This window comes from Notothenia rossii (genome assembly GCF_949606895.1).
Source record: "Notothenia rossii genome assembly, chromosome: 1".
NCBI classification, from domain to species: Eukaryota; Metazoa; Chordata; class Actinopteri; order Perciformes; family Nototheniidae; genus Notothenia; species Notothenia rossii.
The window spans coordinates 7,851,131-7,875,804 of record NC_136912.1 but is presented as its reverse complement, the minus strand read 5'-3'; the positions used below and the strand labels follow the sequence as shown (position 1 = coordinate 7,875,804).

The window sequence follows — 24,674 nt, the reverse complement described above, 5'->3', positions numbered from 1 at the left end:
CGTCAGGAACTGGGACATCAGCTAGTGTCCTCCGTTGTGGACACTAGCTACTCCCGCCTGACTCGCCGCCCTCGCCCCGGGAGCAGCAGTCTTCGTCGCCCAAAACTACGCCGCCCCCCTGCGGCAAAACAGAGCCTGCCCAGGTATATCTAATCAAGTACCCGCCTGTACAGTGGGGTTAAGCGGTCATTTTGCAGCTCGTGGTATAAAAATAGACAATGGAATATGCATGTGAAAATAGCGCCATATTCTGCCATGCCTGTAGAAATGTTGGATCAAAAATAATGCACACAATAGCACACCACGAATGGCTACAAAACTATCTCATATCCCAAGCTCATCAACGAGCTGATGTTGCAGCTGAAAGGTTCTCCAGGTCACAAAGTTAGCCTCACATGATGATGTGATACCAGTTTTTAAGCACAGCAAATATTCTCTTCCCAGAGTATATGATGGGACCAAGGTGATGATGTAGTACATGGTTTTAATAATACTTTTGCCTTTTAATGTTTGCCATTTCAAACCATGAGCTGGATCAAATAATATTTGTCTTGATTTACAATATGTTCTCATTTGTTTTATCAGTTTTGAAGCTTTTCTTTGCCATAGTCCACTTTGGACTATATGAAATATTTCAGGATTGCACTTTTTAACTCACTTGAAATGTTCTTACTTGCTTGGTTTCAAAACATAACAAATGCCATAATCTGTTCATTGGGGACCATCAATGCTATTTTTCATTGCTGTTGCCGGCCACTATTGCTCATGTAAACCTACTACTGCTGCGCCCCCTGTAATCTCAGAGGCACCCTGAGTCATTTTGTTCTGGAACCGGGCCTGTACACGGCCATATACTAACCAAACTACAGAGCCCATTCCCTGTCCTGTTAGTGTTTACTTCCTGTCTGCCTTCTTCTGGTGATTTATCTGACGTCCAGCGCTCCGTCTTTTAACCTCTTTTCCTTTCTCTTTCTTGATCCTCCTTAGCAACTTTCATTATAGTCCTTGACAGTGGTCTGTACGGTATTAATAACGTGTCACATGTTAAGAATTTACAATCAGAATCGAGTATTCAACTAAGCCGTGTAATACAAGTTGTTAGTAGCCTTAAGGGCCTACACAGTTGTTATGCTATACCACATCGCCCTTCACTGGATGTATAATGAGCTGCACTAAACTACATTTTAGCATTTAAAATACCTAGCCATTCTTTTGCGGTTATTTTGGTGAAAGTAAAGTAAAACGTAGTGTAACTTATTACTTTCAAAAGACAGTAATAAGTCATATGTAATATATTACATTTTTGAAGTAACTTGCCCAACACTGATTGTGGGTTAACTTTACATTTAAAAGTGCAGAGAACTTTATATCAGGGATTTCTTTTTTTCAAGAAATCAACTCAAAGAAGGGAAATGGACGCTTTTCAAGTTAACTATTAAACTAATTTCATACGAATACAAAAGCTGATGCATCAGATTCATACATTTATGAAGGATCTTAATCTATTTTTCTAATCTTGACAAATATCATTGACTTGTTATCCTTATATTATCATACCTTGAGTTGTTGGTATTGTTAAACCCCTTATACTTATGGGGATGAAATGACCTATAATGGGTATAGTTGATTTTAGCCATCTCACCCATCCCTCGATAGAGTTGAGGTCAAATAATTATAAACAAGGAGATTTAAATTAAATGAAACTGCATTTTTCATACTATTTGTAGTTGTCAAAGATAGATAATTATTAATTAAATGCAGTGACTTCCTCTCTGTATATAGTAGTGTTCATAGGTAGTGGCAGAGTCCATCATTCCTGAGCTGGATTCATTCAAACTAAATTCATGTATCATGAAATACAACTTAACGTTTAAACCAGACTAATCTGTGTAGTGTTGGATGCTCAACTCACTGCTCACTCAGGTCTGTTGTTCAACAAAAAGTTTATTTTACAGGTTTTTTTATTTTACAAACACATATTCACAGATGTCTTCAATTCAAGTTATCAGTAATTAACCAAACCACCTTTTTACACAAAGTAGAAAATGTTGCTGGCATTTATTCTACAAATGTAGTCCAACTTTTTATGCTGATACCAATTGAATACTCTATTCTGTAGACACTACAAGCATGTAATATCCCTTATACCTAATAAAGGCCCCGTTACATTAGAAAAGTAAGCTTTTTTTTGGCTGCACAACAAATAGAAAACAATTTCGTCACACTGAAGGGAACATATTTCATGGTATCAGAAACAGTGATTCCTTCTGGAAGTAAAACATAATGTTTGTTGCTTCATCAGATGTTTAAATAGATATTCTCCACAAAGATTAATGCAGCAATTTACAATGTTGACTTGTGTAAATCAATTTGTCAGAGTAAACAGATTCTGTAGAAAACAAGATGGAAGTTATAAAGTTTTGATACTGAATATGTTTGTTTATTACCTTGAATGGAAATAAATCAATATAGGAGAAGTGATTAGTTTACTCTGACAGGAGAGATGATCAGAGGTGAAGAGTTTTCACCATCATCATTATTAAAGGGACTGAAGTATGGATAGAGTTTCTCAGTGAAGGAGCAGCCAGTAAAGGAGTAGATAAGAGCTGCAGCATCTACGTCATAAAAGGAGACCAGACCCTCCTCATAATCCACAAACACCCCCTCCTTCTGAGGCTGAGACTTCAGAGAGAGAAGGACTGAAGGGCCAGCAAGAGCTTTGTACTCATTTCCATTTCTCAGCCATATAGTCCAGTTACCCCAATGAGGGCCCAGTGAGATATCTCCCTTCCTGTTGATCGACTCTCTGGCCACTCCTAAAGTCCACCCAGTCTTTTCTTTAACTTGAACCTCAAAGTAAAATCTGCCTGAAGAGAAACTCTGCTTTCCTAAAACACAAATACAATCGGAAAATCTCTCTGGGTTGTCTGGGAGATTCTTCTTTAAATCACCATGACTCACTTGTTTTCCATCATCAGACAGAATGAGATATGGATTTGCTGTATCAGGATCAAGAGTCACATCCACTGCGTACCTCTGGACCCTCTTCAGCTCAGCTTCAATCAGCTTCTTCATCTCTTCACTGAAAGTCTCCTCCAGCTGAACCACAGCTCTCACCACAGTTCCCTCATGTGATGAATGGATGCTGACCTCGGTCCAGTCCTTGGTGGGTGGAGCAACTTTAAGGGACATGAATCTTTGGAGAAGATGGAGGTGGTCTTCAGAGTGTGTGACCTGCTCCACCTCAGATCTTCTCTTCTGCAGCTCAGAGATTTCCTGTTCCAGCTCTTTGATGAAATCTTCCGCCTGGTTTTCTGTAGTTTCCTGCTTCTCTTTGATCGTGTTGATGAGATTGGCCTGGCCTCTCTCAACAGACTCCTTCAGAGCAGTGAAGACCTGAACACCTTCTGCTATCTCTCTGTCTGCTTCTTCCTTACTGAGGTCCACTGAGTGTTTGATCTCCTCAATCTTCAGTTGTCTCTTCTGGATCATCTGATGAATTTCTGTCTCAAGCTCTGCCTTCTCCCCTACATATCCTTCTTTCAGAGGAACCACATCATGCATCTTGTGGTCTGAAAAATGGCAGAGCATGCAGACACATGTCTGGTCGGTCTTACAGAACAGTTCCAGAGGTTTATCGTGCTTCAGACACATCCTGTCTTCCAGGTTCTCCACAGGGTCGATCAGCTGATGTCTTTTCAGACTTGAAGCTGTCAGATGAGGCTCCAGGTGAGCCTCACAGTAGGAGGTCAGACACACCAGGCAGGACTTCAGGGCCTTCAGTTTGGTTTCAGTGCAGACGTCACAGGGAACTTCTCCTGGTTTGAAGACTTGTTGCTCTGAGCTGCTGCTGCTGGCTTTCTGTTGAGCCGACTGTCTGAAGTGTGCAGCCATCTCAGAGAACAAAGTGTTAACGTGCAGCTCAGGTCTTGTGTTGAACTCTTTTTTACACATGGGACACTGGTACCTGTCACTCCTATCCCAGTGTTTAGTGATGCAGGTTTTGCAGAAGTTGTGTCCACATGGTATAGTGACTGGATCAGTGAACACATCCAGACAGATTGAGCAGAGAAACTGATCTTCAGATGGTACATAGTTTGCAGCAGCAGCCATATTTACACCTGTAGTGTGGAAGGAAGAACAATGTCTTTATAATACAGTTACAGAAAAAGAGAGAATTGGGATTGATTTTGGCCAGAGTCATTTACAATTTAATATATGTTGAACTTGTTTCTACTTTCACTAAGCCAAGCTTGAGCAACCGTTACGGCAGGGGTGCCCAACCGGTCGATCGCGGGGAGATTTCCAGTCGATCGCGAGATGTGTCTAAAAATAGAACAACAATATTCTGTTTTATCGTTAATGTCCTATAACATAATTTTCGACCCGATGTGTCGGGGCGTAGCTGGTGGGCAGTGGGCACTATTTTGCTGACGTTGTCCATGGCAAAAGGAGTGACAGCCCGCACACACACAAGACCGCAATTTTGGCTGAAGCAAAAAAGCCCAAAATATATAATTTTCACTCCGAGTGGGAGGATGATTATTTTGGTATCAATTCCAATTCAAAGTCCATCTGTCTCATCTGCAATGCGAGCGTGGCTTTATCGAAGAAGGGTCATTTAGGAGCGGCATTTCAAAACAGTGCACACAAGCTACGAGACGGAATTCCCTCCTAATTCTGCCCTACGCTCCCAAAAGGGGAGGGGCCTGAAAGGACAGATAAATGCACAGCAGTCCATTTTCACCAGGCCCAACAACAAGAGCAAGGCTGCTACCATAGGATCTTATCGTGTCAGTCACGTTTTTCCGAAACACATGAAGTCTTTCAAAGACGGCGAAGTTGTGAAAGAAGCATTCCTGGAGGCTGCCGACACACTTTTGGGGGACAGTAAAAATAACAGTAGCATTTCAACAGGTTTTTGATATAATAAAAACTCAAGTTAGGTACCGTTATTAATCAGCTGTAAGTTTGACTTTGTTTGAACTTATTCATTATAATTATTGTACAAAATGGTATAAGAATGCAAACATTAAGATCTGTTCTGTTTACATTGATTATAGTCTATTATCAATTCAGGTTAAGAAACTAGTTTTGCTTGCATCCTATTTTAAAGGCATTTATTTTTATACTCTAATAAAATGCAACAAAAAATGGGTTTGATTCTATTAATTTTGTCTTTTTTATTGCACTTTGGCAGCAGATTCCTGTGTAGCTTCAGATCTGAGTTGTCTTATTAGTAAGCCTAATTTATACTTTTGTAGCAACACTAGTTTGCAGCAGCCATATTAATACCTGTCGTGTGGAAGAAGAACTATTTAAAATACACTTCTACACTTCACTTCGGCAAAGCGTGACGTCACCCCATTGAAAGTGAATGGGTAGCATCTCCGTTGAAGCATGCGACGCTGCCGTGTGTACGGGCCGTCAACATTCAAGACATAATAGGTTCAAGATGGATACCATGGCAAAGCAGCAATGAGTACATCCTAATGTTGTAGCCTTTATTTAACCATGTCAAATCCCATTGAGATCAACGATCTCTTTTTCAAGGGGGACCTGCAGAAATCCTGTTGTTTAGACTACGGCTGGGTGATATGGAGAATATAAAACATCACAACACATTTCCCCCAACACCTCTAACAATATTGTAGATTGGCTATTTGTGCAAAACATTTTTACACAATAACATTTTTGATGGATAATCAGGAAAAAAAGCAAATATGGAAATGTCTGGAAGTTTAAGAACGTTACATCACTTTGCTGTAATGCAGCCTTTTAAACCAGGAAATGACTCATTCCGTTTGACTACTTCAGAAAGATCTGACAATCTAGTCTCATATCCAGATGATGATATAATATTGATAACAACCTTAGCCCTAGTGTAGACCAATTTATGTTCAAGAATAACACTGATAACAAAGCTCTCATTACTTTGTGACACACCTAGTTGCCTCACATTTTAAACCTCCAAGTAGTTCTTTGGTGGTGAGCTTTTAATATGACACAGCTATACAAAAAAGAGTAAGTGTAATAGATATAAGTCATGGTTGATGACCTTCCGGGTCTGTCCAGCAGAGGGCGCGTGTTGCTTGCCGCGGGTGCATAATACATAAGACTTGAAGCAAGCTAACATCGTCTCTGTTTCCTTTGTCTTATATTTTCCCCATATTAGGTGAGTTCATCCTTGAGAAACGTTATATATGTAGACTGACTGTGTATAATATTAATGTGAATAGTGATAGTTGTTAGAGGTATTTTTGGAGGGTTTCTCTAGGTTCTGTAATTGTTGTAGCTGTGTATGCTAGCTTTGCGAGCGCCGTTAGCTATGCTAGCGCAGCTAGCTATGATAGTGTAGTTTAGCTCCAAGAAGGGGAGTTTGGGTGTTAATTTGGATATGTATGTTTGTACTGTGCATTTAAAAAGTGACATCTTGTGTGTTAAATTGGATGTATGTTTGCAGTACGCGCATTGTTAGTGGTTGTTTTATATCAAGAATCCATGTTCTGTATTATACAGCGTGCTATGTGTACCATGTTGTTGGCGGGCATAATACATAAGACTTGAAGCAAGCTAACATCGTCTCTGTTTCCTTTGTCTTATATTTTCCCCATATTAGGGGCATAACATAAGCAGTATGTAGGAAGTAATCAATAAACATTAATAATGTCAGGAAACCAGGAATGAGGATAAACTCCTAACCGCAGATAATCAGTAACAAGTTAGTTAAATCCAGAGGGCTGAACCGTAGGCATGAAGACAAATAACACCATACTTATATCATATTTAGTTGACAGTGTAAATATAATCAGCTGTACTCACCAGTGTTTGACAGAGACTCTGCTGTGTTGTTGAGAAAGATCTGATGAACTCAGTTTGTATTTTCTTTAGACAGAAACAGAGACTAGTCTCGACCGCAGTGTGGCTGACGCTCTAACTAACATAGCTTTCGTTTCCTGAGTGTGACGTGTAAGCTCTCCTCTTTCCTCTGTAGCTCCTCCTCTCACTGCAGCTGGTTGTGTTCACTCCCTCTGATTCACACAGGTGTTGGGAAATACCAGCGACTCTTCAGGTTAAAATGGAGCAAAGTTGGTGCTAACAGTGGAGAGAGTGAGATATGTGAAAAGGTTTTTCTTTATTATGTTGAAACTGTCTCAGCTATACTTTAACCAGAACAGTTTATTTAATTGGAACCTCTCCTCATTGATACTATATCTATGGCAGGACCAGGGGCGGATCTAGACAAATATTCATGGGGTGGCAAGAGGGTGGCAGGAGAATTTGAGGGGTGGCATCCGCTGGCAGAAGTATATTCTGATTTAATCGCAGTCATATCAATCAATGTTAACTTGGAAATCCACAATATTGATATTTTAACAAAATAACATTAGGTGAGATTATTGTAGCACATCAGTAAAGCCTTAAATATAAATATATAAGGTGGCACACGTAATTTAATGAATTTTAACTGAATGAGTTGGTTTAAATCTTAGACCAGCAGGGGTACCAAATATGCAGACTGCTGCAATAAGTACATTAATTAACCGTCTCATCAATGTTTGTCTTTATGAATATGATAATATTAACAATCATATTATTCCTATCAGCTGTCAATCACTGTTATGATTCACATATTCAGTGTTATTATTAAATAAACTATATTTTTTTGGAGGAGTTAATGATGAACGTTCCTCAAGATGCTTGCTCACCCTCCTTCAAATTTGAAAGACCAGTAATTACTATCATAATTCAAAAGAATCAAAGGAACAGTTCAGCGCCCCACGACTTCATTGCAAACAGTTACAACCTTGACTTTACATAAGAAAGAACAAACATTAAAGAAATGACTAACTGCATCAATTAGGGTTAAAAAAAACTGTATTCAGCTAAAACATACATCGCTGCAGTTATTATCCAGTGGAAAGTCCTTACCTACTCGCCTAGTTAAATCAAAGTGGTTACTTTTTTTGGGCTGGGCAGTGTAGTTTTACACACCATCTTAATTGACTTTCTCAGGACTTGAAACTGTTTTTTGGGGGCAGACCCCCACAAAGAAGAAACATATATTTACACATGTAAGGTCATCATTTTACATAGTTTATTATTCTCATCCGTGAGCAGAGCATCAAGTTGGCATGCCTATAACAGCTGAATGTGGCGATTACCATCTTGATCAGCAAAAACTTATTAAGATTTAAAGCTATGGTGCGTTTTGATTCAATGCTGAGTACAGCCAAACTTGATAGGCTCTTCTCTGTCATAGTAGACCGCAAACAGTTGCGGCGCCAGAGTATTTGTGTTGGGTAATCTATGGTAGGGCTAACCCATACAGTGGTGGGGCTCAAGTCAGTATTTGCAATGTAATTACATACACGCTCCCCTTGACAGTGAAACGCCACGCGTGAGGTTTAGATTATTTTCCTGTCTCAATCCAAATTGAACTGTATGAAATAAAAAGGCACATTTGTCTTGTAGTAAATAAAAAGGGTGACCTGGAGCCAATCCTGCAATTTCCCGACACGTGAAAGAGTTGAAAACCCAACCCCTGCAGGGGGGTCCGGGGGGATTGTCCCCCAGGAGATTTTTTGAAATACTAACATCAAATACACATTCTGGTGCTCTCGTAAGAAGAAAAATAAATAAATATATATTACTACACAACGTATTTTAAAAAATGAATGTCATTTTAGTTTTTTGTTACTTTGTTCTGAAAGCTGAACCTGCTGCTCCTCACAGAGAGGAGAGGGAAGAGGCTGTGTGAATTACTTTACCTTGTGGATATGGGTGGATAGCCCCCATTGTTCTGTGTGTCAAAATGAAAGACAGCCCACACACCTATCAATCATCAAACTGTGGGGTCTTATAATTGTACCGATGTATATCGAGATGTACTACAGCAAAAGTATTCTCCGTCGGGACTTCCTGCAACAACACCACGCTGTTATCTTGATTCTGATTGGCCAGAAGACATTATCAAAGATGTTCTATTGAGAAGACGATCACTACTTGACAAAAGTTTTCAAAACCGTTTCTAGTCTTCGGTATGTCCAGACAAGTGGCTACTGAAATCAATCTTACTAACTGCTGTCTCTGCAATTTACTCCGCGCGAGTTGGCAGACTTTATTTTGCTTACTTTAACATCATGTTTCATGGTGGGGCTAAGCCATTTATTGGTATGGCTGTGGCCTACCCCAGCCATACCCTGACCACAAATACCTCATTCCTTCTGTCTACTTGTATCCGAAATGCTTCTCGTTTTGCGCTGTCCTCCCGTTCAAATGAAATCGCCGCCAATCATATTTCCAAGCTCGCGCCAGGGGGGGGGGGGGGTTACAAGGCTCGCGTCTTGTGCTGCATTCACTTGTACTCGGACATTAGAGATTTTCTCTCATAAATGTCCGATGAGCCACAACTTGTCTTTCAAAACAAAGCTGCCAAATGGGGTGGCAGCTGGGGTGGCAAGGCATTTTTCTGAGGTGGCAGCTGCCACCCCGTGCCACCCCGTAGAACCGCCACTGGGCAGGACTGGTGTATTATTTAGCATGAATTTGTATCTAGAGGTATGTAATAAAACTGTGTTTATAAAAAGGGGATCACTTTATGAGTTAATTCTACTTCTAAAAGTGCAGGGAACTTTATTTAAAGGATTTTATTAAAGAAATAAACTCTCAAACTTTGTTGATAAACTGGCAAAGATTAGCTGGGGTCTCTTTCTTGAGATTTCTCTTAGGTTGTTTATATTTCATGTCCTTGTATAAGTGATTATCCTCACTTGAAGGTTTGTTGACTCATGTAATTGTTTGCCTTTTGAGTAAGAAGTAACCTTTGTCTCATCATATCTCAGTCTTGTGATCCATCTAGTGGTCGTTCTGTGTGATGACATATAGAAGTGTAGAAGAGGAAGGCTGTCAGATCTCAAGAAACATTCAGAATTACAATTATTTATGTTTTACTGTAGGCCTACTTACAAACCAATCATTCTTTCTGTGCTGGACTATGGTGATTGGTTGTATATGAATGCACCTGCTTATTGCCTGATCAAGTTAGATGCCGCCTATCACAGCACACTGAGATTTGTTACAAATTGTAAAGCACTTACTCATCACTGTACACTGTATACCAAGGCAGGTTTGCCATCACTTACTGTAAAGAGGCTCAGTCATTGGTACATGTTTATTTATAAAGCTTTGTTGGGTAAACTCCCGTATTATATCTGCTCTCTGATAACACAGAGAGTTGCAAGCAGCTATTGTCTGAGATCACATGATGTAGTATTGTTAGGTGTGCCAAGAGCAAGGACTGTCTTACTGTAGGTAAGACAGCTTTTATGTGCGCAGCTCCACTTGCTTGGAACAATCTTCAGCAAGAATTGAAACTGAGCAATCTCCTTCCTCTGCATGTTTTTAAAGCTAGGCTAAATGAAATGCTCATTGATACTATGGGCACTTGTAAATGTCTATAACTATGTAAATGTATCCTGTAAATATAATTTGTGATGTCCTTTATTGTTTTATGTTTCATGTGGAACCTATATGCTGCAGGTCTCCCTTGAAAAAGAGATCTATGATCTCAATGGGACCAATCTCGTTAAATAAAGGTTTGAAATGAAATGAAAAATGTAAGTTGAACATTGCTAAATCTTTCACTTTTTATGTGTTTTTTAAGACTCTCTAAATATGCACTTTTTTTCAGACTCTCTAAATACGCACTTTTTAGTTTTTATCTAAATACCAAACAGATCACCCATTCTAGCCATGCCTCATATCCCTCTATTTCACTTCCTGTTTCAAAAGTGCTGATTTTGGCTATAAAGCTTTAAGAAAAGTAACAGCAACAAAAAAAGGAGGGGGCTGAGCTCATGCGGGACCCGGCAGCTACTGTCTAAAATACTGCCGTGATGAAACGCCATATCATTGATCAGGGTTTTATTTTTTGACGCTGGGTGAGTTCCCCGACACGCATATTTATGTATAAAAGACATCAAAAAGTGCATTTTGCATGATAGGTCCCCTTTAACCAGAACAATTTAGTTTCTTGGAGACAGAGATTTTTTAGCTTTTTCACCCAGGCAATATCAATCTAGTATTTTAATAATAGTAATATACAATGTAATGTCAAATAAGATCATTTTAGATATGTGACTACTTTTGACCTTTTCCTGTTATCTATCCTCATCGATGCCCATTATATTTATTGCAGGACTGGTGTATTATTTAGCATTAGTTTGATCTGGATGTACAAAATAAAACTGGGAACTGATTAGATTTCTCACAAGAGGACCTCATTGTGAGTTAACTCTACATTTAAAATGGCAGGGAACTTCATTTGAGTTTAGTTTTTTTAAGAAATAAACTCAAAGAAGGAAAATGGATGCCGTTTCAAGTTAAAATATTAAACTAATTTCATATGAATACAAAAGCTGATGCATCAGATTCATATATTTATGAAGGATCTTAATTTATTTTTCTAATCTTGACAAATATCATTGACTTGTTATCCTTATATTATCATACCTTGAGTTGTTGGTATTGTTAAACCCCTTATACTTATGGGGATGAAATGACCTATAATGGCTATAGTTGATTTTAGCCATTTCACCCATCCCTCGATAGAGCTGAGGTCAAATAATTATAAACAAGGAGATTTTAATTAAATGAAACTGCATTTTTCATACTATTTATAGTTGTCAAAGATAGATAATTATTAATTAAATGCAGTGACTTCCTCTCTGTATATAGTAGTGTTCATAGGTAGTGGCAGAGTCCATCATTCCTGAGCTGGATTCATTCAAACTAAATTAATGTATCATGAAATACAACTTAACGTTTAAACCAGACTAATCTGTGTAGTGTTGGATGCTCAAGTCACTGCTCACTCAGGTCTGTCGTTCAACAAAAAGTTTATTTTACAGGTTTTTTTTATTTCAAACACATATTCACAGATGTCTTCGATTCAAGTTACCAGTAATTAACCAAACCACCTTTTACACAAAGTAGAAAATGTTGCTGGCATTTATTCTAGAAATGTAGTCCAACTTTTTATGCTGATACCAATTGAATACTCTATTCTGTAGACACTAAAAGCATGTAATATCCCTTATACCTAATAAAGGCCCCGTTACATTAGAAAAGTAAGCATTTTTTTGGCTGCACAACAAATAGAAAACAATTTTGTCACACTGAAGGGAACATGTTTCATGGTCTCAGGAACAGTGATTCCTTCTGGAAGTAAAACATAATGTTTGTTGCTTCATCAGATGTTTAAATAGATATTCTCCACAAAGATTAATGCAGCAATTTACAATGTTGACTTGTGTAAATCAATTTGCCAGAGTAAACAGATTCTCTAGAAAACAAGATGGAAGTTATATAGTTCAGATACTAAATATGTTTGTTTATTACCTTGAATGGAAATAAATCAATATAGGATAAGTGATTAGTTTACTCTGACAGGAGAGATGATCAGAGGTGCAGAGTTTTGACCACCATCATTAGGACCAGGACTGAAGAGTGGGTAGAGTTTCTCAGTGAAGGAGCAGCCAGTGAAGGAGTAGATCAGAGCTGCAGCATCTACGTCATAAAAGGAGACCAGACCCTCCTCATAATCCACAAACACCCCCACCTTCTGAGGCTCAGACTTCAGAGAGAGACGGACTGGAGGATCATCAAGAGCTTTGTACTCATTTCCATTTCTCAACCATATAGACCAGCTACCGCACCCAGGGCCCAGTGTGATTCCTCCCTTCCTGTTGATCGACTCTCTGGCCACTCCTAAAGTCCACTGGGTCTTTCCTTTAACTTGAACCTCAAAGTAAAATCTGCCTGAAGAGAAACTCTGCTTTCCTAAAACAAAAATACAATAAGAAAATCTATCTGGGTTGTCTGGGAGATTCTTCTTTACATCACCATACCTCACTTGTTGTCCATCACCAGACAGAATGAGTTTGGGATTTGCTGTATTAGGATCAAGAGTCACATCCACTGCGTACCTCTGGACCCTCTTCAGCTCAGCTTCAAGCAGCTTCTTCATCTCTTTACTGAAAGTCTTCTCCAGCTGAACCACAGCTCTCACCACAGTTCCCTCATGTGATGAATGGATGCTGACCTCTGTCCAGTCCTTGGTGGGTGGAGCAACTTTAAGGGACATGAATCTTTGGAGAAGATGGAGGTGGTCTTCAGAGTGTGTGACCTGCTCCACCTCAGAGCTTCTCTTCTGCAGCTCAGAGATTTCCTGTTCCAGCTCTTTGATGAAATCTTCCGCCTGGTTTTCTGTAGTTTTCTGCTTCTCTTTGATCGTGTTGATGAGATTGGCCTGCCCTCTCTCAACAGACTCCTTCAGAGCAGTGAAGACCTGAACTCCTTCTGCTATCTCTCTGTCTGCTTCTTTCTTACTGAGGTCCACTGAGTGTTTGATCTCCTCAATCTTCAGTTGTCTCTTCTGGATCATCTGCTGAATTTCTGTCTCAAGCTCTGCCTTCTCCCCTTCATATCCCTCTTTCAGAGGAACCACATCATGCATCTTGTGGTCTGAAACAGTGCAGAGCATACAGACACATGTCTGGTCGGTCTTACAGAACAGCTCCAGAGGTTTATCGTGCTTCGGACACATCCTGTCTTCCAGGTTCTCCACAGGGTCGATCAGCTGATGTCTTTTCAGGCTTGAAGCTGTCAGATGAGGCTCCAGGTGAGTCTCACAGTAGGAGGTCAGACACACCAGGCAGGACTTCAGGGCCTTCAGTTTGGTTTCAGTGCAGACGTCACAGGGAACTTCTCCTGGTTTGAAGACTTGTTGCTCTGAGCTGCTGCTGCTGGCTTTCTGTTGAGCCGACTGTCTGAAGTGAGCGGCCATCTCAGAGAACAAAGTGTTAACGTGCAGCTCAGGTCTTGTGTTGAACTCTTTTTTACACATGGGACACTGGCACCTGTCACTCCTATCCCAGTGTTCAGTGATGCAGTCTTTACAGAAGTTGTGTCCACATGGTAAAGTGACTGGATCAGTGAACAAATCCAGACAGATGGAGCAGAGAAACTGATCTTCAGATGGTACATAGTTTGCAGCAGCCATATTTACACCTGTAGTGTGGAAGGAAGAACAATGTCTTTATAATACAGTTACATAAAAAGAGAGAATTGGGATTGATTTTGGCCAGAGTCATTTACAATTTAATATATGTTGAACTTGTGTCTAAAAATAGAACAACAATATTCTGTTTTATCGTTAATGTCCTATAACATAATTTTCAACCCCATGTGTCGGGGCGTAGCTGTTGGGCAGTGGGCACTATTTTGCTGACGTTGTCCGTGGCAACAGGAGTGACAGCCCGCACACACACAAGACCGCAATTTTGGCTGAAGCAAAAAAGTCCAAAATATATAATTTTCACTCCGTGTGGGAGGATGATTATTTTTGTATCAATTCCAATTCCAAGTCCATCTGTCTCATCTGCAATGCGAGCATGGCTTTATCGAAGAAGGGTCATTTAGGAGCGGCATTTCAAAACAGTGCACACAAGCTACGAGACGGAATTCCCTCCTAATTCTGCCCTACGCTCCGAAAAGGGGAGGGGCCTGAAAAGACAGCTAAATGCACAGCAGTCCATTTTCACCAGGCCCAACAACAAGAGCAAGGCTGCTACCAGAGGATCTTATCGTGTTAGTCACGTTTTTCCGAAACACATGAAGTCTTTCAAAGACGGCGAAGTTGTGAAAGAAGCATTCCTGGAGGCTGCCGACGCGCTTTTGGGGGACAGTAAAAATAACATTAGCATTTCAACAGGTTTTTGATATAATAAAAACTCAAGTTAGGTACCGTTATTAATCAGCTGTAAGTTTTACTTTGTTTGAACTTATTCATTATAATTATTGTACAAAATGGTATAAGAATGCAAACATTAAGATCTGTTCTGTTTAAATTGATTATAGTCTATTATCAATTCAGGTTAAGAAACTAGTGTTGCTTGCATCCTATTTTAAAGGCATTTATTTTTATACTCTAATAAAATGCAACAAAAAATGGGTTTGATTCTATTAATTTTGTCTTTTTTATTGCACTTTGGCAGCAGATTCCTGTGTAGCTTCAGATCTGAGTTGTCTTATTAGTAAGCCTAATTTATACTTTTGTAGCAACACTAGTTTGCAGCAGCCATATTAATACCTGTCGTGTGGAAGAAGAACATATTTAAAATACACTTCTACACTTCACTTCGGCAAAGCGTGACGTCACCCCATTGAAAGTGAATGGGAAGCATCTCCGTTGAAGCATGCGACGCTGCCGTGTGTACGGGCCGTCAACATTCAAGACATAATAGGTTCAAGATGGATACCATGGCAAAGCAGCAATGAGTACATCCTAATGTTGTAGCCTTTATTTAACCATGTCAAATCCCATTGAGATCAACGATCTCTTTTTCAAGGGAGACCTGCAGAAATCCTGTTGTTTAGACTACGGCTGGGTGATATGGAGAATATAAAACATCACAACACATTTCCCCCAACACCTCTAACAATATTGTAGATTGGCTATTTGTGCAAAACATTTTTACACAATAACATTTTTGATGGATAATCAGGAAAAAAAGCAAATATGGAAATGTCTGGAAGTTTAAGAACGTTACATCACTTTGCTGTAATGCAGCCTTTTAAACCAGGAAATGACTCATTCCGTTTGACTACTTCAGAAAGATCTGACAATCTAGTCTCATATCCAGATGATGATATAATATTGATAACAACCTTAGCCCTAGTGTAGACCAATTTATGTTCAAGAATAACACTGATAACAAAGCTCTCATTACTTTGTGACACACCTAGTTGCCTCACATTTTAAACCTCCAACTAGTTCTTTGGTGGTGAGCTTTTAATATGACACAGCTATACAAAAAAGAGTAGGTGTAATAGATATAAGTCATGGTTGATGACCTTCCGGGTCTGTCCAGCAGAGGGCGCGTGTTGCTTGCCGCGGGTGCATAATACATAAGACTTGAAGCAAGCTAACATCGTCTTTGTTTCCTTTGTCTTATATTTTCCCCATATTAGGTGAGTTCATCCGTGAGAAACGTTATATATGTAGACTGACTGTGTATAATATTAATGTGAATAGTGATAGTTGTTAGAGGTATTTTTGGAGGGTTTCTCTAGGTTCTGTAATTGTTGTAGCTGTGTATGCTAGCTTTGCGAGCGCCGTTAGCTATGCTAGCGCAGCTAGCTATGATAGTGTAGTTTAGCTCCAAGAAGGGGAGTTTGGGTGTTAATTTGGATATGTATGTTTGTACTGTGCATTTAAAAAGTGACATCTTGTGTGTTAAATTGGATGTATGTTTGCAGTACGCGCATTGTTAGTGGTTGTTTTATATCAAGAATCCATGTTCTGTATTATACAGCGTGCTATGTGTACCATGTTGTTGGCGGGCATAATACATAAGACTTGAAGCAAGCTAACATCGTCTCTGTTTCCTTTGTCTTATATTTTCCCCATATTAGGGGCATAACATAAGCAGTATGTAGGAAGTAATCAATAAACATTAATAATGTCAGGAAACCAGGAATGAGGATAAACTCCTAACCGCAGATAATCAGTAACAAGTTAGTTAAATCCAGAGGGCTGAACCGTAGGCATGAAGACAAACAACACCATACTTATATCATATTTAGTTGACAGTTTAAATATAATCAGCTGTACTCACCAGTGTTTGACAGAGACTCTGCTGTGTTGTTGAGAAAGATCTGATGAACTCAGTTTGTATTTTCTTTAGACAGAAACAGAGACTAGTCTCGACTGCATTATGGCTGACGCTCTAACTAACATAACTTTCGTTTCCTGAGTGTGACGTGTAAGCTCTCCTCTTTCCTCTGTAGCTCCTCCTCTCACTGTAGCTGGTTGTGTTCCCTCCCTCTGATTCACACAGGTGTTGGGAAATACCAGCGACTCTTCAGGTTAAAATAGAGCAAAGTTGGTGCTAACAGTGGAGAGAGTGAGATATGTGAAAAGGTTTTTCTTTATTATGTTGAAACTGTCTCAGCTATACTTTAACCAGAACAGTTTATTTCATTGGAACCTCTCCTCATTGATACCATATCTATGGCAGGACTGGTGTATTATTTAGCATGAATTTGTATGTAGAGGTATGTAATAAAACTGTGTTTATAAAAAGGGGATCACATTGTGAGTTAATTCTACTTCTAAAAGTGCAGGGAACTTTATTTAAAGGATTTTATTAAAGAAATAAACTCTCAAACTTTGTTGAGAAACTGGCAAAGATTAGCTGGGGTCTCTTTCTTGAGATTTCTCTTAGGTTGTTTATATTTCATGTCCTTGTATAAGTGATTATCCTCACTTGAAGGTTTGTTGACTCATGTAATTGTTTGCCTTTTGAGTAAGAAGTAACCTTTGTCTCATCATATCTCAGTCTTGTGATCCATCTAGTGGTCGTTCTGTGTGATGACATATAGAAGTGTAGAAGAGGAAGGCTGTCAGATCTCAAGAAACATTCAGAATTACAATTATTTATGTTTTACTGTACTTACAAACCAATCATTCTTTCTGTGCTGGACTATGGTGATTGGTTGTATATGAATGCACCTGCCTATTGCCTGATCAAGTTAGATGCCGCCTATCACAGTGCACTGAGATTTGTTACAAATTGTAAAGCACTTACTCATCACTGTACACTGTATACCAAGGCAGGTTTGCCATCACTTACTGTAAAGAGGCTCAGTCATTGGTACATGTTTATTTATAAAGCTTTGTTGGGTAAACTCCCGTATTATATCTGCTCTCTGATAACACAGAGAGTTGCAAGCAGCTATTGTCTGAGATCACATGATGTAGTATTGTTAGATGTGCCAAGAGCAAGGAGTGTCTTACTGTAGGTAAGACAGCTTTTATGTGCGCAGCTCCACTTGCTTGGAACAATCTACAGCAAGAATTGAAACTGAGCAATCTCCTTCCTCTGCATGTTTTTAAAGCTAGGCTAAATGAAATGCTCGTTGATACTATGGGCACTTGTAAATGTCTATAACTATGTAAATGTATCCTGTAAATATAATGTGTGATGTCCTTTATTGTTTTATGTTTCATGTGGAACCTATATGCTGCAGGTCTCCCTTGAAAAAGAGATCTATGATCTCAATGGGACCAATCTCGTTAAATAAAGGTTTGAAATGAAATGAAAAATGTAAGTTGAACATTGCTAAATCTTTCACTTTTTATGTGTTTTTTAAGACTCTCTAAATATGCACTTTTTTTCAGACTCTCTAAATACGCACTTTTTAGTTTTTATCTAAATACCAAACAGATCACCCATTCTAGCCATGCCTCATATCCCTCTATTTCACTTCCTGTTTCAAAAGTGCTGATTTTGGCTATAAAGCTTTAAGAAAAGCAACAGCAACAAAAAAAGGAGGGGGCTGAGCTCATGCGGGACCCGGCAGCTACTGTCTAAAATACTGCCGTGATGAAACGCCATATCATGGATCAGGGTTTTATTTTTTGACGCTGCGTGAGTTCCCCGACACGCATATTTATGTATAAAAGACATCAAAAAGTGCATTTTGCATGATAGGTCCCCTTTAACCAGAACAATTTAGTTTCTTGGAGACAGAGATTTTTTAGCTTTTTCACCCAGGCAATATCAATCTAGTATTTTAATAATAGTAATATACAATGTAATGTCAAATAAGATCATTTTAGATATGTGACTACTTTTAACCTTTTCCTGTTATCTATCCTCATTGATGCCCATTATATTTATTGCAGGACTGGTGTATTATTTAGCATTAGTTTGATCTGGATGTACAAAATAAAACTGGGAACTGATTAGATTTCTCACAAGAGGACCTCATTGTGAGTTAATTCTACATTTAAAATGGCAGGGAACTTCATTTGAGTTTAGTTTTTTTAAGAAATAAACTCAAATAAGGAAAATGGATGCCGTTTCAAGTTAAAATATTAAACTAATTTCATATGAATACAAAAGCTGATGCATCAGATTCATACATTTATGAAGGATATTAATTTATTTTTCTAATCTTGACAAATATCATTGACTTGTTATCCTTATATTATCATACCTTGAGTTGTTGGTATTGTTAAACCCCTTATACTTATGGGGATGAAATGACCTATAATGGGTATAGTTGATTTTAGCCATCTCACCCATCCCTCGATAGAGCTGAGGTCAAATAATTATAAACAAGGAGATTTTAATTAAATGAAACTGCATTTTTCATACTATTTATAGTTGCCAAAGATAGATAATTATTAATTAAATGCAGTGACTTCCTCTCTGTATATAGTAGTGTTCATAGGTAGTGGCCGAGTCCATCATTCCTGAGCTGGATTCATTAAAACTAAATTAATGTATCATGAAATACAACTTAACGTTTGAACCAGACTAATCTGTGTAGTGTTGGATGCTCAAGTCACTGCTCACTCAGGTCTGTCGTTCAACAAAAAGTTTATTTTACAGGTTTTTTTATTTTACAAACACATATTCACAGATGTCTTCGATTCAAGTTATCAGTAATTAACCAAACCACCTTTTACAAAAAGTAGAAAATGTTGCTGGCATTTAATCTACAAATGTAGTCCAACTTTTTATGTTGATAACAATTGAATACTCTATTCTGTAGACACTAAAAGCATGTAATATCCCTTATACCTAATAAAGGCCCCGTTACATTAGAAAAGTAAACATTTTTTTGGCTGCACAACAAATAGAAAAAACAATTTCATCACGCTGAAGGGAATATATTTCATGGTATCAGAAACAGTGATTCCTTCTGGAAGTAAAACATAATGTTGCTTCATCAGATGTTTAAATAGATATTCTCCACAAAGATTAATGCAGCAATTTACAATGTTGACTTGTGTAAATCAATTTGTCAGAGTAAACAGATTCTGTAGAAAACAAGATGGAAGTTATAAAGTTTTGATACTGAATATGTTTGTTTATTACCTTGAATGGAAATAAATCAATATAGGATAAGTGATTAGTTTACTATGACAGGAGAGATGATCAGAGGGGCAGAGTTTTTACCATCATCCTTATTAGAGGGACTGAAGTATGGGTAGAGTTTCTCAGTGAAGGAGCAGCCAGTGAAGGAGTAGATAAGAGCTGCAGCATCTACGTCATAAAAGGAGACCAGACCCTCCTCATAATCCACAAACACCCCCACCTTCTGAGGCTGAGACTTCAGAGAGAGAAGGACTTGAAGATCATCATTAGCTTTGTACTCATTTCCATTTCTCAACCATATAGACCAGTTACCCCACTGAGGGCTCAGTGAGATATCTCCCTTCCTGTTGATCGACTCTCTGATCACTCCTAAAGTCCACTGGGTCTTTCCTTTAACTTGAACCTCAAAGTAAAATCTGCCTGAAGAGAAACTCTGCTTTCCTAAAACACAAACACAATTGGAAAATCTCTCTGGGTTGTTTGGGAGATTCTTCACATCACCATGACTCACTTGTTTTCCATCACGAGACAGAAAAAGACTGCGATTTGCTGTATTAGGATCAAGAGTCACATCCACTGCGTACCTCTGGACCCTCTTCAGCTCAGCTTCAAGCTGCTTCTTCATCTCTTTACTGAAAGTCTCCTCCAGCTGAACCACAGCTCTCACCACAGTTCCCTCATGTGATGAATGGATGCTGACCTCTGTCCAGTCCTTGGTGGGTGGAGCAACTTTAAGGGACATGAATCTTTGGAGAAGATGGAGGTGGTCTTCAGAGTGTGTGACCTGCTCCATCTCAGAGCTTCTCTTCTGCAACTCAGAGATTTCCTGTTCCAGCTCTTTGATGAAATCTTCTGCCTGGTTTTCTGTAGTTTCCTGCTTCTCTTTGATCGTGTTGATGAGATTGGCCTGGCCTCTCTCAACAGACTCCTTCAGAGCAGTGAAGACCTGAACACCTTCTGCTATCTCTCTGTCTGCTTCTTCCTGACTGAGGTCCACTGAGTGTTTGATCTCCTCAATCTTCAGTTGTCTCTTCTGGATCATCTGCTGAGTTTCTGTCTCAAGCTCTGCCTTCTCCCCTTCATATCCTTCTTTCAGAGGAACCACATCATGCATCTTGTGGTCTGAAAAATGGCAGAGCAAACAGACACATGTCTGGTCGGTCTTACAGAACAGCTCCAGAGGTTTATCGTGCTTCAGACACATCCTGTCTTCCAGGTTCTCCACAGGGTCGATCAGCTGATGTCTTTTCAGACTTGAAGCTGTCAGATGAGGCTCCAGGTGAGTCTCACAGTAGGAGGTCAGACACACCAGGCAGGACTTCAGGGCCTTCAGTTTGGTTTCAGTGCAGACGTCACAGGGAACTTCTCCTGGTTTGAAGACTTGTTGCTCTGAGCTGCTGATGCTGCTGCTGGCTTTCAGTTGAGCCGACTGTCTGAAGTGTGCAGCCATCTCAGAGAACAAAGTGTTGACTTGCAGCTCAGGTCTTGTGTAGAACTCTTTTTTACACATGGGACACTGGTACCTGTCACTCCTATCCCAGTGTTCAGTGATGCAGGTTTTGCAGAAGTTGTGTCCACATGGTATAGTGACTGGATCAGTGAACACATCCAGACAGATTGAGCAGAGAAACTGATATTCAGATGGTACATAGTTTGCAGCAGCCATATCTACACCTGTAGTGTGGAAGGAAGAACAATGTCTTTATAATACAGTTACAGAAAAAGAGAGAATTGGGATTGATTTTGGCCAGAGTCATTTACAATTTAATATATGTTGAACTTGTTTCTACTTTCACTAAGCCAAGCTTGAGCAACCGTTACGGCAGGGGTGCCCAACCGGTTGATCGCGGGGAGATTTCCAGTCGATCGCGAGATGTGTCTAAAAATAGAACAACAATATTCTGTTTTATCGTTAATGTCCTATAACATAATTTTCGACCCGATGTGTCGGGGCGTAGCTGGTGGGCAGTGGGCACTATTTTTGCTGACGTTGTCCGTGGCAAAAGGAGTGACAGCCCGCACACACACAAGACCGCAATTTTGGCTGAAGCAAAAAAGCCCAAAATATATAATTTTCACTCCGAGTGGGAGGATGATTATTTTGGTATCAATTCCAATTCAAAGTCCATCTGTCTCATCTGCAATGCGAGCGTGGCTTTATCGAAGAAGGGCCATTTAGGAGCGGCATTTCAAAACAGTGCACACAAGCTACGAGACGGAATTCCCTCCTAATTCTGCCCTACGCTCCCAAAAGGGGAGGGGCCTGAAAGGACAGATAAATGCACAGCAGTCCATTTTCACCAGGCCCAACAACAAGAGCAAGGCTGCTACCATAGGATCTTATCGTGTCAGTCACGTTTTTCCGAAACACATGAAGTCTTTCAAAGACGGCGAAGTTGTGAAAGAAGCATTCCTGGAGGCTGCCGACTCGCTTTTGGGGGACAGTAAAAATAACATTAGCATTTCAACAGGTTTTTGATATAATAAAAACTCAAGTTAGGTACCGTTATTAATCAGCTGTAAGTTTTACTTTGTTTGAACTTATTCATTATAATTATTGTACAAAATGGTATAAGAATGCAAACATTAAGATCTGTTCTGTTTACATTGATTATAGTCTATTATCAATTCAGGTTATGAAACTAGTGTTGCTTGCATCCTATTTTAAAAAAGGCATTTATTTTTATACTCTAATAAAATGCAACAAAAAATGGGTTTGATTCTATTAATTTTGTCTTTTTTATTGCACTTTGGCAGCAGATTCCTGTGTAGCTTCAGATCTGAGTTGTCTTATTAGTAAGCCTAATTTATACTTTTGTAGCAACACTAGTTTGCAGCAGCCATATTAATACCTGTCGTGTGGAAGAAGAACATATTTAAAATACACTTCTACACTTCACTTCGGCAAAGCGTGACGTCACCCCATTGAAAGTGAATGGGTAGCATCTCCGTTGAAGCATGCGACGCTGCCGTGTGTACGGGCCGTCAACATTCAAGACATAATAGGTTCAAGATGGATACCATGGCAAAGCAGCAATGAGTACATCCTAATGTTGTAGCCTTTATTTAACCATGTCAAATCCCATTGAGATCAACGATCTATTTTTCAAGGGAGACCTGCAGAAATCCTGTTGTTTAGACTACGGCTGGGTGATATGGAGAATATAAACATCACAACACATTTCCCCCAACACCTCTAACAATATTGTAGATTGGCTATTTGTGCAAAACATTTTTACACAATAACATTTTTGATGGATAATCAGGAAAAAAAGCAAATATGGAAATGTCTGGAAGTTTAAGAACGTTACATCACTTTGCTGTAATGCAGCCTTTTAAACGAGGAAATGACTCATTCCGTTTGACTACTTCAGAAAGATCTGACAATCTAGTCTCATATCCAGATGATGATATAATATTGATAACAACCTTAGCCCTAGTGTAGATCAATTTATGTTCAAGAATAACACTGATAACAAAGCTCTCATTACTTTGTGACACACCTAGTTGCCTCACATTTTAAACCTCCAACTAGTTCTTTGGTGGTGAGCTTTTAATATGACACAGCTATACAAAAAAGAGTAAGTGTAATAGATATAAGTCATGGTTGATGACCTTCCGGGTCTGTCCAGCAGAGGGCGCGTGTTGCTTGCCGCGGGTGCATAATACATAAGACTTGAAGCAAGCTAACATCGTCTCTGTTTCCTTTGTCTTATATTTTCCCCATATTAGGTGAGTTCATCCTTGAGAAACGTTATATATGTAGACTGACTGTGTATAATATTAATGTGAATAGTGATAGTTGTTAGAGGTATTTTTGGAGGGTTTCTCTAGGTTCTGTAATTGTTGTAGCTGTGTATGCTAGCTTTGCGAGCGCCGTTAGCTATGCTAGCGCAGCTAGCTATGATAGTGTAGTTTAGCTCCAAGAAGGGGAGTTTGGGTGTTAATTTGGATATGTATGTTTGTACTGTGCATTTAAAAAGTGACATCTTGTGTGTTAAATTGGATGTATGTTTGCAGTACGCGCATTGTTAGTGGTTGTTTTATATCAAGAATCCATGTTCTGTATTATACAGCGTGCTATGTGTACCATGTTGTTGGCGGGCATAATACATAAGACTTGAAGCAAGCTAACATCGTCTCTGTTTCCTTTGTCTTATATTTTCCCCATATTAGGGGCATAACATAAGCAGTATGTAGGAAGTAATCAATAAACATTAATAATGTCAGGAAACCAGGAATGAGGATAAACTCCTAACCGCAGATAATCAGTAACAAGTTAGTTAAATCCAGAGGGCTGAACCGTAGGCATGAAGACAAACAACACCATACTTATATCATATTTAGTTGACAGTGTAAATATGATCAGCTGTACTCACCAGTGTTTGACAGAGACTCTGCTGTGTTGTTGAGAAAGACCTGATGAACTCAGTTTGTATTTTCTTTAGACAGAAACGGAGACTAGTCTCGACTGCAGTGTGGCTGCCTCTCTGACTAACTTAACTTTCGTTTCCTGAGTGTGACGTGTAAGCTCTCCTCTTTCCTCTGTAGCTCCTCCTCTCACTGTAGCTGGTTGTGTTCCCTCCCTCTGATTCACACAGGTGTTGGGAAATACCAGCGACTCTTCAGGTTAAAATGGAGCAAAGTTGGTGCTAACAGTGGAGAGAGTGAGATATGTGAAAAGGTTTTTCTTTATTATGTTGAAACTGTCTCAGCTAT

The 24,674-nt window shown here is 39.3% G+C and overlaps 3 protein-coding genes across 4 annotated transcripts in view; all 3 read right to left on the bottom strand.

The window, feature by feature from the left end:
* Positions 1-1,926: 1,926 nt before the first annotated feature.
* LOC307045428 (uncharacterized protein) lies at positions 1,927-24,387 on the bottom strand. The gene is made up of 4 exons (XM_079691113.1): positions 24,335-24,387; positions 12,446-14,073; positions 4,269-4,326; positions 1,927-4,121 (listed from the first exon to the last, which is right to left on the bottom strand). The coding sequence occupies exons 2-4, from the start codon at positions 14,063-14,065 to the stop codon at positions 2,482-2,484; spliced, it is 3,318 nt and encodes a 1,105-aa protein (XP_079547239.1). The 5' UTR covers positions 14,066-14,073; positions 24,335-24,387; the 3' UTR covers positions 1,927-2,481.
* LOC307043184 (E3 ubiquitin-protein ligase TRIM21-like) lies at positions 19,451-24,444 on the bottom strand. 2 transcript variants are annotated; one of them, XM_079687486.1, is made up of 2 exons: positions 24,335-24,444; positions 19,451-21,629 (listed from the first exon to the last, which is right to left on the bottom strand). In XM_079687486.1, the coding sequence occupies exon 2, from the start codon at positions 21,619-21,621 to the stop codon at positions 19,990-19,992; it is 1,632 nt and encodes a 543-aa protein (XP_079543612.1). In that variant the 5' UTR covers positions 21,622-21,629; positions 24,335-24,444; the 3' UTR covers positions 19,451-19,989. The 2 variants fall into 2 exon arrangements, with proteins under 2 accessions (XP_079543612.1, XP_079543613.1); XM_079687487.1 differs by lacking the exon at positions 24,335-24,444 and adding an exon at positions 21,717-21,791.
* Positions 19,518-24,674, bottom strand: part of LOC307043138 (E3 ubiquitin-protein ligase TRIM21-like) — a 49,252-nt gene continuing 44,095 nt past the window's right edge. Inside the window, exon 2 of the mRNA XM_079687403.1 lies at positions 19,518-19,536. The gene's annotated coding sequence lies outside the window, so the exon portion shown is untranslated. The remainder of the gene's footprint in view (positions 19,537-24,674) is intronic.

Bases quoted from the DNA above. Each gene is read 5' to 3' on its own strand.
- LOC307045428 (XM_079691113.1), bottom strand. From the start codon at position 14,065: ATGGCTGCTGCAAACTATGTACCATCTGAAGATCAGTTTCTCTGCTCC. The intron at 4,327-12,445 runs GTAAACTAATCA...TTCTATTTTTAG, and splicing joins TGATCATCTCTCCTGTCAGA to ACACATCTCGCGATCGACTG. The intron at 4,122-4,268 runs GTAACGGTTGCT...TCCACACTACAG, and splicing joins ACCGGTTGGGCACCCCTGCC to GTGTAAATATGGCTGCTGCT.
- LOC307043184 (XM_079687486.1), bottom strand. From the start codon at position 21,621: ATGGCTGCTGCAAACTATGTACCATCTGAATATCAGTTTCTCTGCTCA.